Genomic DNA, 15000 nt, shown 5'->3' on the forward strand with positions numbered 1-15000 from the left:
ACTGTGGGATCAATAAAGGCATTCTTATTCTTATTATTTTGCTGAGCGACGTGTTGTAAACCAATTCGTCTCTTTGTTAGCAGTTCGCAAGCTAGGGCGAGCTCGAAAGCTTCGACGGGTTATGAAGACGAGTTTAAACCATTTCATGAAAGACGTTTTACACCATTAAACTAGTGATCGATGTACTGTGTCAAACAAAGGCAACATACTTTGCTACGAGACAAAAATCCAGCCGACATGCCCCCAAAGTAATTGCAGGCTCTTGGTAGCATCAAAGTCCCCCCAAGCAACTGCCTCCAAATGTGGCGATGTATGTCCTTATGGCGACCTTTTTCACCAAACTAGACATAAGTAGACCGATGACCAATAACGCTAATAATGGATAAGGCTACTCCTCGTATTTTCCTTCCGCATGCGGCTCTCAAATATGCGCGCTGCGTTCAAATAGTGATACCAGTATCGATAACCGGCATCTGCGTTTTATTAGTTAGTACCGGCTGATCCGATACCAGCGTTTTAATATGGTATCGGATACCACCCGATACCAGTATCGGTATCGGAACAACACTAAAAACAATGCATCAAGTCAACTTTAATCTAAGATGAAGTGATTACCTTCAGTTGTTTCCTCATGAAGAGTGGTCTGACTTTTGCAAACTCGTAGAGCTCAGCATCTTCATCCAACCACACCTTAAAAGAAGAGAATTGAAAAATAGGAATTTACAAAAAGGATATACAGTGCATGAATAAATTATGTAGTATTATACGTTGACATTATGGTTAGGTTTAGGTCTCTGCTTCTGGCTTTGTAACCTATTCCAAGTTGATGTCAATCATTTTGCTTCTTGTTCTTGAAATTCTTTTGCTGATGGCATGGTGTGCTTCTTTTTCAGTCTTTGTTTTTTTATTGTTTCCTACTCTGACATACGATTTAAAACATTTAAAAATTCAACAAACGGCGACAACTAAACCTCGGTGTGGTTCTAGATTGAATTATATCCAAGCAGACCACATTGTTCGTAAACTGAGAAATATCTCTTAAAGCTGTTATAGTTTTTTTGGAAACTAAAGGCTCAAGGGCATCATCAGCCTTCATAAAAAAACAACTATAGAGAAACTACAAATCAGATAAAAACCTGGTTTTTGATGCCATCGTCTCCTGTCAGATCTGTGGTGTTGAGTTGGAAAACAATGAACTGGAAAATTCTGCCGTTGGTCCCAACTGCCTGTATTGTGATAGGGTGATCCAAGATGCTACAAGTCTTGGCCTTGGCATACGGATGCATATTTGAACAGATACAAACATGACAGAGAGGAATAAGGGGGAGAAAGACAGGAGGATGGAAAGCAGTTAGTCAAATTCACAAAGATCCAACAAATGTCGGAGCAAAAGCCCATAAACAGACTTAACTCCTGGCTATGGTTGTTACAATATAAATGGCTTATGCATGTTTATAGTACGCCTACAAAACTAAATCGATACAAACAAAATATCCCAGACATATGTATAAAGTGTGGATAAGGAAAGGGAACTCTGTTTCATTGTATTTGGGAATATAAGGAAATCAAAAGTTTTGGGATGGTTGTAAAACAAGCTGTAAAATGTTATTTCTAAGGACTTACCATATCACAAGCACACAAGATTTACAAAGAGTGAGATGTTTTTCATTGATATGTTTTCATGACAAGCAAAATAATTGATTGCATCGCACTAGAAAAACTTTGCGAGACCAACTATTGGACAGTGGACTAAACAAATGCTGGCGACACTTGCAATCATTTGAAAGGGAAAAGGGACTTGTTTGAAAGTGTTTGGAGACCATTTATGTTCTTTGCCCGGGACACTGACTTGACTGATGATGAAGAGGATGCCTTGAATTAGCTTTTTTTCATGATGTTGACCTTCTTAAAAGGTCTTTGTATATTATGTCAATAATGTGTGGTACGGTATCTTGTCTTACTAACACTATATTTTGTGTCTGAGAGAGTGTTCTGTGAAATGTTTGTGTGTAATTTAAAATTCTAAAACACAAATAAACACATTGTTGGAAAAAGAAGAATGTCAATACCCGTGCATTTACAAGAAATATTATAGCTTACTATTAGTTTAGTTATAGTAATATTGAGTTGAAAAAAACTGCACATTTGTAGGCGCTATCAAAAAATTTATATTACATTTCTTTTATGATGGTGTTGAAAGTGACACCGTTGCTAATTTTAGACGCGGCAGGATAAATTTATCGTCCAACCCTATTGGAGTTCCTTGTGCATGACTGTGTAACACCACCTTCGTTCCCCATGAACCTTCCTCCAGACTATATATACACACACACACACACACCCCCACGCACGCATGCACCCGCACACACCCCCATGCACACACGCACGCATGCACACACACACACTCTTACCCCATACAGCATGTGTGCACGTGCCAGAGCATTTCCAAAAAGGAACATGATCATCTTGGCTCTGAACTGCTCTGGGCGAAGCTTGCAGCAACCATCATCTCCCTCCAGGAAGTAAAGTGTGTGGGCATGAGGGTAGTAATGCTGTCCTTTAAAACCTGAATAAAAACAATTGAAAAGTGTCTGAAGTAGGGTTGTCACGATACCAAATTTCTTTTTCGATACCGATACCAATATGTATTTCGATACTTTTTGCAAATAGGTTAAACACTCAAATGTCAAAATTTTGCTTTATTTTTAAAACAGACTTTGGGAACAATAACTTTAATAACTTTCTCGACTGAATATATCGGCACTTGATCCATACAGATAAACTCTGCAACTGCCCTGTTGAGCCTTTTAGAATCTTTGCTGTTCTTTGGGTACTTCATATGATGTCGAAAAACATCTTGGAGAGTAGGTTGCTTCTGAGTGGGTGGTGTCACCCTGTCTGAGCCAGTAGCACTAAACTTCTGTTGTTGGTGGAGGGAGAAGGTACAGTATTTTAATTAACATGATCATTTTGATTTGAATATCATTGCTTTATTTTACTTGTTCTTATTATTCAAAGGTTTTGTATTTTGAAACTGTACATGAAACATTTAATGGACATAACTAGAAAAATAAATTGAGGCTCATAAAATCATCTAGGATAGGATTAGATATTGTGGGCTGGTAAAATGTTTTACGATGTTTCAATATTTTGTTTCAATATAATATTTAATTTATATGATGTTTATGTCTTAATTGGTTATTTATATATTTTAAGAATGTAATTACCATTTTTAAAAAATATATTTGATGTATTTATTAACCATGGACATGTTCAGGGGTTGAAAGTGTCTTTGGCGCACCCAATAACTGCGCTCAAGTTAAGAGACCTAAATGACTCTGCACACTTTAATTCTGACAGCCTGAGACAGTTGCCGTTCTTCCTACTGATAACTTTAATAAAGCAGGCTTACTCAAGTGTGTCGTTTTACTGGCAAAATCACAACTGTGCTACTGACGTTATTTGGTCTCATAGATCAAAATCTAAAGAGAGATTTATATAAATTCTCGCTAATGTTTCTAGAGAGGAAAATAGTGCACCGCTATGGACAGTTTAAAGTATAAAATGTTGATTATCTAAAAATGAAAAACAGTTGGCTATTTGTTATCTGCTGCTCATCAAAGCGGAGTAACACACACAGTGGGTAGGCACACAGCAGTGATATTCGATGTACTGTCCTCTCAGCTCTTCTTCACGAATACGCACAACCACACACATAAAAATAATCCCGAAAAATACCCCAAAACACTGACAATTGTTAGAAATTCTCTGAAGTAAAACGGCTTCAAAACAATAGCGTTGGGCATGACCGGAAAGGGCGATCGATGCCTTATGAGATTTTACCAGAAATACGTCACACCCACTCCATGCATATAGTCCATAGAGGGGTACTATTTTTTTCCCACCTGGAAAAAAAGGCGAATTACGGACAACAGAAGGGTACCCACGCTGCAGACAGATGACGAATAACAGATGCTCAATTTTTAGTAAACTGCCCACCTCTGCTAATTGCAGAGTCGGGAAAGACCCAAAATAAGGGCCTTAGGTGTACAGTAGACTTTTCACAGAAGTCTGGCTAGCACCGCGTTTCGTCCGGAGAGCCAGCTGCTATGAACAGAAAATGTGTATTACAATTACCGGTAATACGTATCAAGACATAAAATAAGACGATGGCTACATTAGTAATTTAGCACACGCTTAAATACCGTAAATCGAAAGACACTAAATCATCCATGACGAAGAGCTCGATGTAAAAGTATAAATACTTATAGTAACAGCAATGTTATTTGCTTATATTTGGACTATTTTGTACCACAGAGTACTGAGTTTTGAGATTTACACAGTAATAGGTTTCAATATTATTATTTTTATTTAATTCAGCTTTACAAAGGGACTTTTTTAAATTAGTTAAATAGAGCAGCATTTTTACATGAAAATGCACATTTTGAATGAAAAGAAGAATGAATGATACTTTCTGACCCTGTTTAACAGGAAATATTTACCTTTTCACATTTAAATAACCCAATCAGAAATATTCCCATTATGATTTTTACACTTTTACATTCACCATTGCTGTTAGGACCAAAATATTCAATCAATACCATGATATGAATTTCAGGCCATATTGCTAAGCCCCCAGTCTCTGTTTGAAGCAGTTATATGTCCAGCAAAAATATGGGAAAATATTTTCGTATAATCTTACATTTATGTACAAAGAACATGTACATTAGTACAAAATTTAAAATATTTTTAGGTTCAAAAAATATTTGTGTATTTACTACATTTATATATTCTGACGCATATGTGCATATTTATACATGATGGCAAGTAGTATAGTCGGTCTTGCCTTACCCTTTTGAAAACCTTGATAAAGGACTGCCTCCCTCACAAAACATCTTCTGTCTTTGCATTATTAAAGTAATAGTTTTAATGTATTTGATGGTATATAATGTCATTTTCTGTCATATTTGTAAATGTTACTGTATGTTGTGAATATTGCGCTGAGGCTCCATTTCAAGAAAATCACAAATCGAATCAAAATCGCAATATCTGTCAGAAAATCGCAATAAATTTTTTTCCTAAAATCGTTCAGGCCTAATGAAAAGGAATGTTTAAATACCATTCTGCCTTAACCAGGAAATTAATGGGTCGATTGGTGGATCAAACACTTGTTGTTACTCCTTGTTAGAGAACAGCACATTATATAAAACCTAGTAACAAATTAGACAGTTGTGTATGTGAATTTAAATGTTTTGAAAACTACAAATTAAGTACCCCTATATGCATGAAACAACACACTTAATAGAAATATGGAAGTCGTGTCCCGAGACACAAAAGACAAAGAGACATTTCTTACCTGTGCAGTTTACCTCCTCCTTGTACTCGTGTACTTCCTGCAGGTCCACCGTAGGAGACACAGGATAAAACGTTTCAAGAGCATGATCTGCTGTGTCTGACACTTGCTGTTTCCCAGAAACCCTTGGTAAAGGATCCATGCTGTTATATATTAAGCCATTTTGACCCCGGACCTGGAACAAGTTTTTGCCTAGTACACAAATATAAAACCACATTTTCAATGTTCTGTTATACATATACTATATACCATATACATATACATCAGGGTTTTTCTTGGCTCAGATTGAGGCAGAGGTGGTACTATGCGCCATGATGTGCATGTATTCTGTCAATTCAATTTACTCGCTTTCTTTTACAGGGAACATACTTTAATAGTTGCAATAAGAATGACTATTATCATGTTAAAGCATTCATTTATTAACACTAGAGCCACATTTTTTAGTATTACTGCAAAGAGCCACATTAGAATGGGCCATTGCATGAAATGAAGACACATGAGCTCACAAGATATGATAGCTTTGCAGTCTATTTGTGCTGGTGTTGCAGTTTTGTTTTTTTGTTTTTTCTGTGGGGATGTCGTTAGATTAAATAAAAACTATATATATATATATATATATACACACACACACACACACACACACACACACACCCCCACACACACCCACACACACCCCCACACCCCCACACCCCCACGCACTGTATATACCCAGAGCTGGGCAGTCCGTCAGAGGGCCGGACCGGTCGGACCCTCCGGCCTGGCCGGATGCCCATTTTTGGGGCGGGGGGGGGGTGACAAATTTTTAAAAAAGGGTGGACTAAGCATGGCCGGAAATGGACAAAACAATGCCGAACGCAGCTAGTTACACAGTAGCAACCAGGAACAGAAGCCATTTGGTAATCATTTCAATAGTATACCTCTTTTCCATGAAGCTGCCAATGAGTATTTCTCAGTTAACATTCTCCTTCCAATGAATGGATGGCTGGACTGTAGTGTGGCACAAAGATGGAGCAGGTTGAAGAGGAGCGTGCGGCTAAGAAACAAATATAAAACAAACATGTTCAGAGAATCTAGAGTGAAGTTAGAACATTTATTGATATTAGTACCTATACTTTCATCAAGTAGGGGGATTACAAAACAAGAGACGACCCGATCACATTTTTTTGCACCCTACTTTGAGTCCAAGTCTTTTGTTTTTAGGTATTTGCCGAAACTAAGTTTTGAACCGAAACCTCGACAATACATTATGAAGAAAAAAAGAGCGCATCTGAATTCTCGTGATTATCGTAATTCTTTTGTTGTTGTTACTGTTCGAATAAAGGTATCACAACATGATTTGACATTACTTTTTACATGGGACGGCGGCATAATGTAGCCATTAATGTATAACATTAACGGCAAACATTCAGGATCAAACCTATGTAAATATACGCAGTAACTATGTGTATATACACATGTATATACGCACCAACATACATCTACATAAAAAGTATGAAGGAACACTCATTTTAGCCTGTACATAGTACAGAGGAAAAATACTCTAAGTAAGTGACAGTGCTGCATTGAAATGTAAGGAACAGCATTGGATAAAACTAAAACTAGACTAACAGTAGTGGCGAATGTTGAGTATTGCATGATATAAGCTCAGGTGCAGGACTGCACATTTGCACTAATGTCCGCCAGTTTGTAGAGACTACACAATGTTCTTGTTAAAGAGTCTGGCAGCAGCAGGCAAGAAGGAGCGGAGGAATCTCTCCTTTGCACAGCGAAGGTGTAACAGTCTGTCACTGAAGGAGCTGTGGAGTGCTGTTAGAGTGCCCTGGAGGGGGTGGGCCGGATTGTCCAGCATTGATGACAGTTTAGCCAACGTCATCCTGTCCCCCACTGAGTCCACCGAGTCCAGGGGGCAGCCCAGGACAGACCTCCTGACCAGTTTGTCCAGCACTCTTCTTGTCCCGGGCCGAGACGCCGTCTGCCCAGGTGACCACTCCCTGGAAAATGACCGATGCAACCACAGAGTCATAAAAGTTCCTGAGGAGTGTTCCCTGAACCCCAAAAGACCTCAGTCTCCTGAGTAGGAAGAGTCTGCTCTGACTCTTCCTATAGAGGGAGACAAGTTGGAGCGGGCGGGAGTGGCCCACCACCTCACCACATCGATCCAGGACTACCTCACAAACTGGCCACAGTATGCGAGGACACAGGACTGTGTGTCTGAGGTCTCTGTGTTGTCGCTCCAGTCCAGTTTATTGTTCATATGAACGCCCAGGTACTTGGAAGTTGAGACTCTCTCAACATCTGTTCCCCGGATATTCACTGGTGCAGGTGCAGAGTAATGGCGCCTACCGAAATCCACCACCATTTCTTTGGATTTCCCCGCATTGATCAGGAGGCGGTTCTGCTGGCACCAGTCCACAAACCCTGAGTAAGTTCTATGTACTCCCGATCATCTCCGCCTGTGATGAGGCCGACAATCGCAAGGTCGTCAGAGAACTTCTGGAGGTGACAGGTAGGGGTGCTGTAGTTGAAGCCTGAGGTGTAGAGGGTGAACAGGAAGGGAGCCAAGACAGTTCTGCGGGGCCCCGTGCTACAGAGGAGCACGTCAGAAACACAGTCCTGTGTACTCACATACTGTGGCCGGTTTGTGAGGTAGTCCTGGATCCATGTGGTGAGGTGGTGGGCCACTCTCGCCCGCTCCAGCTTGTTTCCCAATAGGGAGGGCTGGATGGTGTTGAAAGCACTGGAGAAATCAATGAACATGATCCTCACAGTGCTCCCCACCTTCTCCAGGTGGGAGAGTGAAGTGTGGAGGAGGAAGATGATGGCATTATCCACACTGATGCCAGGCTGGTATGCGAACTGGAGTGGGTCTTTTGAGAAGCTCACCAGGGGGCGCAGGTGGACGAGGACTAGTCTCTCCAGGGTCTTCACCAGGTGAGACGTCAGCGCCACTGGTCTGAAGCTGTTGAGCTCCTTCGGGTGGGGGGCCTTTGTCACCGGGACCAGGCAGGATGTATTCCACAGCTGGGGGACTCTGCCCAGCTTCAGGCTCAGGTTGAACATGTGCTGGACAATTCCACACAGCTGGTCTGTGCAGGTTTTGAGGAGCTGGGCGCTGATGCCTTCCTCGCCTTCATTTTCTTCAGCTGGTTCTTCACCTGAAATGTTGTGAAGGCCAAGGGTGGGCAGGAGGGAGTGGTGGCTGTCTGGTGTAGCTGGGAGCTGGAGACTGTGGAGAAAAGAGGGGATGGGGTTACAGACCCAGCAGGAGGAGTAGGTGGAGGCTGCAGCAGGGGAGACTGAGTGGGGGCAGGCATCTGATTGAACCTATTGAAAAAGAGGTTCAGTTCATTTGCCCACTGCAGTCCGGGTCTTGGGTTGTCCGTGGCCTGAGATGGTCTTCAGGCACCTCCAGACTCCCCTGGCATTATTCTGCAGCAGCTACTCCTCCATCCTCTTCCTGTAGGACCTTTTCCCTTCTCTGATCCTCCTCCTCAGCTGGCGCTGCACAATCTTCCGCTCCTCTTTGTTGCCTGATGCAAAAGCCCTCTTCTTCTCCTTCAGGGGAGCTTTTATGTCTGGTGTGATCCAGGGTTTGTTGTTGGAGAAACACCTTACTGTCCTAGTGGGTATGGTGTTCTCCATGCAGAAATGTATATAGTCTGTAACAGTGTCCGTTAGACTAATAACGTCTTCCCCGTGAGCATCGCTGAATACTTCCCACACAGTTGTGCTGAAGCAGTCCTTTCAGACCTCCTCGGCCTCTCCGGACCATCTCTGAACCGTGCGGGTCACAGCTGGCTGCCTGTGGACCAGAGGTTTGTACATAGGCTAGAGAGCCACCAGGTTGTGATCAGCTTTGCCCAGCGGGGGGAGGGGCAGTGATGTGTATGCCTCCTTGGTGTTGGCGTAGAAAAGGTCCAGTGTTTTATTTTCTCTGGTGTGGCAGGTGACATACTGTGTGAATGAAGGCAGAGAGGAGGAAGGGGAGGCATGATTGAAGTCACCAGAGATGAGGAGCAGGGCATTTGGGTGCTGTGTTTGTAGCCTGCTCACGGCTGCAGTCAAGACATCACAGGCTGTTGGCAGCGGGAGGGGACATAGACGGTCACCGCGATCACATGACTAAACTTTCGCGGGATGTAGAATGGCCTCATGCCAACAGCTAGCAGCTCAATATCCCTGCTGCAAAGCTGCTCCTTAATCGTGATGTGCCCAGGATTACACCATCTTATCGTTCACAAACACAGCCAGCCCTCCTCCTTTCCTCTTACCACTCTCCAGCGTCCTGTCCGCGCGTATGATTTGGAAGCCGTCCAATTCTACGACCTTGTTCGGCGCTGTTAGCCACGACTCCGTGAATAGCATCAGGCTAGCCTCCCGGAAGTCCCTCTCATGCCGGGTAAGCGCCGCTAGCTCGTCCATCTTGTTGGGGAGAGATCTAACGTTCCCCAGGATAACAGACCGGAGGGGATCGTCTCCTCCTTTCCCGGCGTTTAACCCCCGCATGAGATCCCCGTCTCTTCCTCCTCAGCTCACGGGGGATATCGGGTCTCGCCCCGGGAGCCGGCGCAGGGTTAGCACGGAGTGCTAACAGCTGATTCCAGCTGTAAACAATGGGGGCGCGGCTCCGAGCCAAGTCGCCGGACACGATCGCGCAAAAAAAAAGCCACCAGCAGCAGCAAGAATACCGCAGTTTGGGTGTCCATTGCTACGCAAGTTTACGACTATCAACTATGTGAAAAAGGTATGAGGTAGAGTAATAGTAAGGTACAAAAACAAACGAAAAGGCTCACCGGTGAGCCGGCGCTGCTGGAGCGGGCTGCAACTCGCGCGGCGCCGGAAATCGGCACGTTCAATTTTGTTATAATTTTGTCTAAGCCACCGTAGTTTCCTCTGCATTTCCGCTTCCTCCCTGGAGCGCGCAGTCCGAAACAACGATAAAATCCGCAGGCGATTTTGCTATTTGCTCAGGCAAGTGAGTGTTTAGTTAATAAATTGGGCAAAAATAGATCTGTAGTGTAGTGTGTGCCCCGCATGTACAATACAACCCGTGAGCAAGTAACTCAACGTCTGAAAGTCATCCCTTTTTTTTCCTCCTTAAGCTTGACAGTGCATTATATTATTGAGTGACAGTTTTGAGTGACAGTTTTGCACTAATCATTGATTTATGTTTAAGTAAGACCAGGGAGAAAGGTGAAAGGCTAGTCACTAGCTGGTTGGCAAAATGACTTGCTGACAGACTGTTTGGTTTACAGACTTGACGGTCTACCTTCTCTCATGTTGATGATTTAGTTTCAAATGGTATATGCACTTTCCCATTTCATTATTGGTTTAATTAAGAACAGATCTGAAATCTATTGTGTAAGTAAAATGCTCTTAATCCCAATGGATTGCTCTGTGCGTATTAAATTAAATTGACTGGCATTTTGAGTTCAAATAAAGAAAAATTAAGTTTAAATAAAAGACATTCAAAAACGTCATTTTTCATTATTTTTTATTTTACAAAGAAATAGTAAAATCGGGTTTGAGAGAAAATAATCGAGATTTTCTTATTAGGCAAAATCGAGTAGCCCTACTGTATAGTACTATAACGTGTGTTCAATATTGCCCACTCGGCATCCATTACAGCCTGATCATCCTGGAAGGGGGATTCCCCTATCTTTGGTCCCTTCTCAAGGTTTGTCACTTTTCCCCAGATGGGGTTTTTGAGTTTTTCCTTGCCTTCCTGGGGGTTAAGATCAGGGGATGTCATGTATATGATCGGGTGCATATGTGAAGCCCTTTGAGACTTTCCTGTGATTAAGGGCTATATAAATAAATTTGACTTTACTTGACTTTTTCAGCCGGGACAACTGTACATGAGACCCCAATGTTAATCAGCGTTTCCGCGCAAACCATTATTTGGCTCAAACCAGGAGGCAGAGTTAGATAAGATAATGGTGTTATGACAATTTGATGTTACAGTGGTGCCTTGGCGTATAGGTTTTATTTTTATTTTTTTAAATATCCATCACGCCTGTTCTTTTCAATGCTGAGCCAACATGTAATACAATGGGAGAAAGTGCAGTTAGCATGCGACGCCTGTCGTTGTGTCCTGAAATAAAAAGCAAAAATGAAGAAACAAAAAACAAAAACAGCGTTTGAAAAAAAAATTATGTAAAAAGGCTTTCATATCCTATGGCTATGTTGCCTGTTGAGTACATGTGGCAGTCTAATCTTTTTATAATGCCAAATAGCTAATCTCACAAAAAAGACAGAATCTACACAGATGAAACGGCATTTGCTCTTACTAGACAGGCTAAATGTAAAACAAAACCATTTTTATACTGTATAAGTGTTGATCATACTGTAATTATTTTTATTTATGTGACTGTGTTGATTTTGTTTATACTACTGTTCATACACGATTATTACTGTATTTTCCGGACTATAAGTTGCTGAGGAGTACAAGTCGCACCAGCCATAAAATGCATAATAAAGAAGAAAAAAAAACCATAAGTCGCACTGGAGTATAAGTCGCATTTTTGGAGGAAATTAAGTTGATAAAATCCAACACAAACAACAGACATGTCATTTAAAATTTAAATGACGAACAATTTAAAATAAAAATAGAATAGAGACAACAACAGGCTGAACGGTATGCTTACGTTACATTATACAACGTCTCCCCTCCACCCCCCGGAAGCCAAGTTGTCTCCGTCGCGTAACGCTGATAAATGTGTCCATATAAATCAAAATAATCAAATTGTGCGCCTAGTACACATCATTTCCACCGAGCTACGATGGTAACATTTAGCTAACATTCACACATGTAGAATTACAAGGGCAATGGGCAAAAATTTACTCCGAACACTTCAAACGCGCCACTAGTTACCCAACTGTGCAGGAGACTTAATCAACAGGAGATACAAAGTGAGTTCCACTAGTACGACAAGTGATGAGACCCAGCGTCAGAGCCAGTACACCGGCGAGTGATGCTAACATGTCGTTTGACTGTCCACTGCTGGAGGAGTACGTAGCTTTGGTTGTGCTAAAGATAATGCAGACAAATATTGCTGTCTTGGTAAAGTTCAACAACTGTAAAAAAAACTTGAGAGTAAAAACATACCAGGTATAGCAAGCTCCTCGCTCATGATCCTCCAAGCCTGGTCTTTTTTTTTTTCTTGTCTCTGCGATACTGGTAGATGTCCACAAACCACAACGATAATCCCACACAAGACCCGCCGAGTGCACAGGACGCTGTGTGTGATGTAGTACTCCCCGATGTTGATTGACTGCCGCGAGGCGAAGAGGGGAAAAAGTTCATTTGTTTAGCCGTGCCGAATGGTTGATTTTCGGTGCTTCGCCAGACATTTGCTAGAATTGTCATTCACCACATTAATAAAGTATAAAGTGTATTCCTGATTAGTTTAAAGTTATCTTCATGGAAAAAAAACAACTCCTTTACTTGAAAAAGTAAGGACATTTCTTGGTGACCCCAAACTTATGAATGGTATATACAGGGTCAGGCAAAATGATCTGACACATTTGTAGGTTGAATAAAAGGCAAATTAAGTAAAGAAACAAAAAAGTGTTTTATTTTCGAAAAGTACATATAATGTCATTCTGTTTCATTATGTTTTAAAAATGAAATCAGTCAAATAATCTGTCAATCTGTCAATGATCAATCTGACTCTGAAGTTGGAAACCCATAACAAGATCGCATTTCGAACTGGTACGGGATCATGTCTACCAAGATTGAAGTGCAAACGGAACGCTCGTTGGGTTGCAGTTACAGATTCGTTTGTTATGATAAATGTTTCCACAAAGAAAGCTTGCTGCTCACCAGTCCAATTCATGGCAGCAACTGAAAAAGAAACGAAAAACAATGGCATTCTAAAGAAACAAAGCAAAATGGCATTATATGAAAAAATGGCATTATATGTACTTCTCGAAAATAAAACACTTTTTTGTTTCTTTACTTTATTTGCCTTTCATTTAACCTACAAATGTGTCAGATCATTTTGCCTGACCCTGTATATACCATTCATAAGTTTGGGGTCACCAAGAAATGTCCTTACTTTTTCAAGTAAAGGAGTTGTTTTTTTTCCATGAAGATAACTTTAAACTAATCAGGAATACACTTTATACTTTATTAATGTGGTGAATGACAATTCTAGCAAATGTCTGGTTTTTGGTGCAATATCTACATAGGTATATAGAGGCCCATTTCCAGCAACTATCACGCCAGTGTTCTAAAGGTACAAGGTGTTTGCCCATTGCGTCGGAAGGCACAAGAATATAAGTAAACCCTATTTATTTGCAAAACTAAAGGTACGTACTCCTGCAGCAGTGGACAGTCAAGCGACATGCTGATGTCACTTGCCGGTGTGCTGGCTCTGACGCTGCTCGCGCTACTGGGTCTCATCACTCGTCGTACTAATAGAATTCGTGCTGTATCTCCTGTTGAAGAATCTCGCGCGTTTAAAATTTTTGTTGTTTGCCTATTTTGCCGAGCCGGTTGAGATGAACTTTGGCCGCCTCGTGATCACATCACACGCATGAGAGACGAATAGTGGGCCGGACTAAAATCCACTCCGCCCTTGCTTAGTTCAACCATTTTTTAAAAACTTGTCGCCCCCCCGTCCTCCGTCCCAAAAATGGGCATCCGTCCGGGACGGACCGTTCCGCCCCCGGGACGAACTGCCCAGCTCCCTGAAGTGGACACTGTCAATGTGTTTGGCATAACATGATAGGCTCCTATTGTAGCGGGGAGGGCAAGTTCAGGAACAGAGAGAAGACCTGAAAATGGAGGAGCATGTAAGAGTTGTTGGTACGATTGATAAAGTCCTTCTTTGTTGGAAGGACGGACTTTGCTTACCAAAGAAGCAGTCCAAGCCTACCACATAAATGCAAAGTAACCAGCAGCGACCAAAGGCACAGCTAATGATAGCAATGAAGACACTAATGTAGCGAGGCAATGCAAAGATCTTCGCCAAACTAAACTCGAGAACAGCCCGCGTCTGAGCAAGTCTGCGACCGACAGGCTGACGAATGTTCTTGCAAAACGAACAGCAATGAACTGCAAGCCGATCAAGATAGTTGGTGAAAAGAAAAGCAAGCTTGATGTTTTGGTGGGGGATTTGGACAAATATATTGCTATACCGCAGATCACTGGACCTCAACTCGCAACCACGGTTATTTGGTGGTGACTGGACACTTTTATTGATGGTGAGTGGAACTTCAACTCATTTTGCACTGATTGTCGTGAAAACGACAACCAGGGACAGGGCTGATAAATGCGAAAAACAGTTCCTCAAGGTGGCAAATGACTGGGTAATTGAAAAAAAAGATATACACCAGAAATACAGATACAGTACATGCATACAGACAATGTGGGGGCTTTGGGGCTTTTCTCAGCAATTTTTAAGCGAGAATAAAAATAGATTAATTCGGTCAATTAATTACAGATCATAATTAATTAAATTATATATATATATATATATATATATATATATATATATATATATATAAATAATGTATTTATATAAATATTACTTATAATTTATTGGTAATGCACGTTTAATAAATTAGATTGATAAATTATTTCAAGCTACTTGCACGCACTATTTAATGTATTCTTGCGCGTGAGTCAGCAGGATCTGAAA

At 41.5% G+C, this 15000-nt stretch overlaps 2 protein-coding genes across 2 annotated transcripts in view; both read right to left on the minus strand.

The window, feature by feature from the left end:
• The window catches only part of mrpl37 (mitochondrial ribosomal protein L37), a 23443-nt gene that overhangs the window by 4514 nt on the left and 3929 nt on the right, over positions 1 to 15000 (minus strand). Inside the window, exons 3-7 of the mRNA XM_086043035.1 lie at positions 6271 to 6386; positions 5357 to 5545; positions 2412 to 2566; positions 1137 to 1268; positions 616 to 690 (exon numbers count right to left, since the gene is read on the minus strand). Coding sequence (XP_085899161.1) covers positions 616 to 690; positions 1137 to 1268; positions 2412 to 2566; positions 5357 to 5545; positions 6271 to 6386 — 667 coding nt within the window. The remainder of the gene's footprint in view (positions 1 to 615; positions 691 to 1136; positions 1269 to 2411; positions 2567 to 5356; positions 5546 to 6270; positions 6387 to 15000) is intronic.
• Positions 6393 to 12257, minus strand: LOC147140402 (uncharacterized). Its single transcript, XM_086043036.1, has 2 exons — positions 8237 to 12257; positions 6393 to 7344 (listed from the first exon to the last, which is right to left on the minus strand). Exons 1-2 carry the CDS (start codon positions 8411 to 8413, stop codon positions 7213 to 7215), a joined length of 309 nt encoding a protein of 102 aa, XP_085899162.1. The 5' UTR covers positions 8414 to 12257; the 3' UTR covers positions 6393 to 7212.

The sequence above is a fragment of the Filicampus tigris genome, chromosome 10 (assembly GCF_054856515.1).
Source record: "Filicampus tigris isolate MCC_2025a chromosome 10, RoL_Ftig_1.0, whole genome shotgun sequence".
NCBI classification, from domain to species: Eukaryota; Metazoa; Chordata; class Actinopteri; order Syngnathiformes; family Syngnathidae; genus Filicampus; species Filicampus tigris.

Excerpts from the sequence above, each read along its gene's own strand:
- LOC147140402 (XM_086043036.1), bottom strand. The coding sequence starts at position 8,413 with ATGTTCAACCTGAGCCTGAAGCTGGGCAGAGTCCCCCAGCTGTGGAAT. Across the intron at positions 7,345-8,236 it reads TCGTCCACCTGCGCCCCCTG|GGAGTGGTCACCTGGGCAGA; the intron begins GTGAGCTTCTCA and ends GTCATTTTCCAG.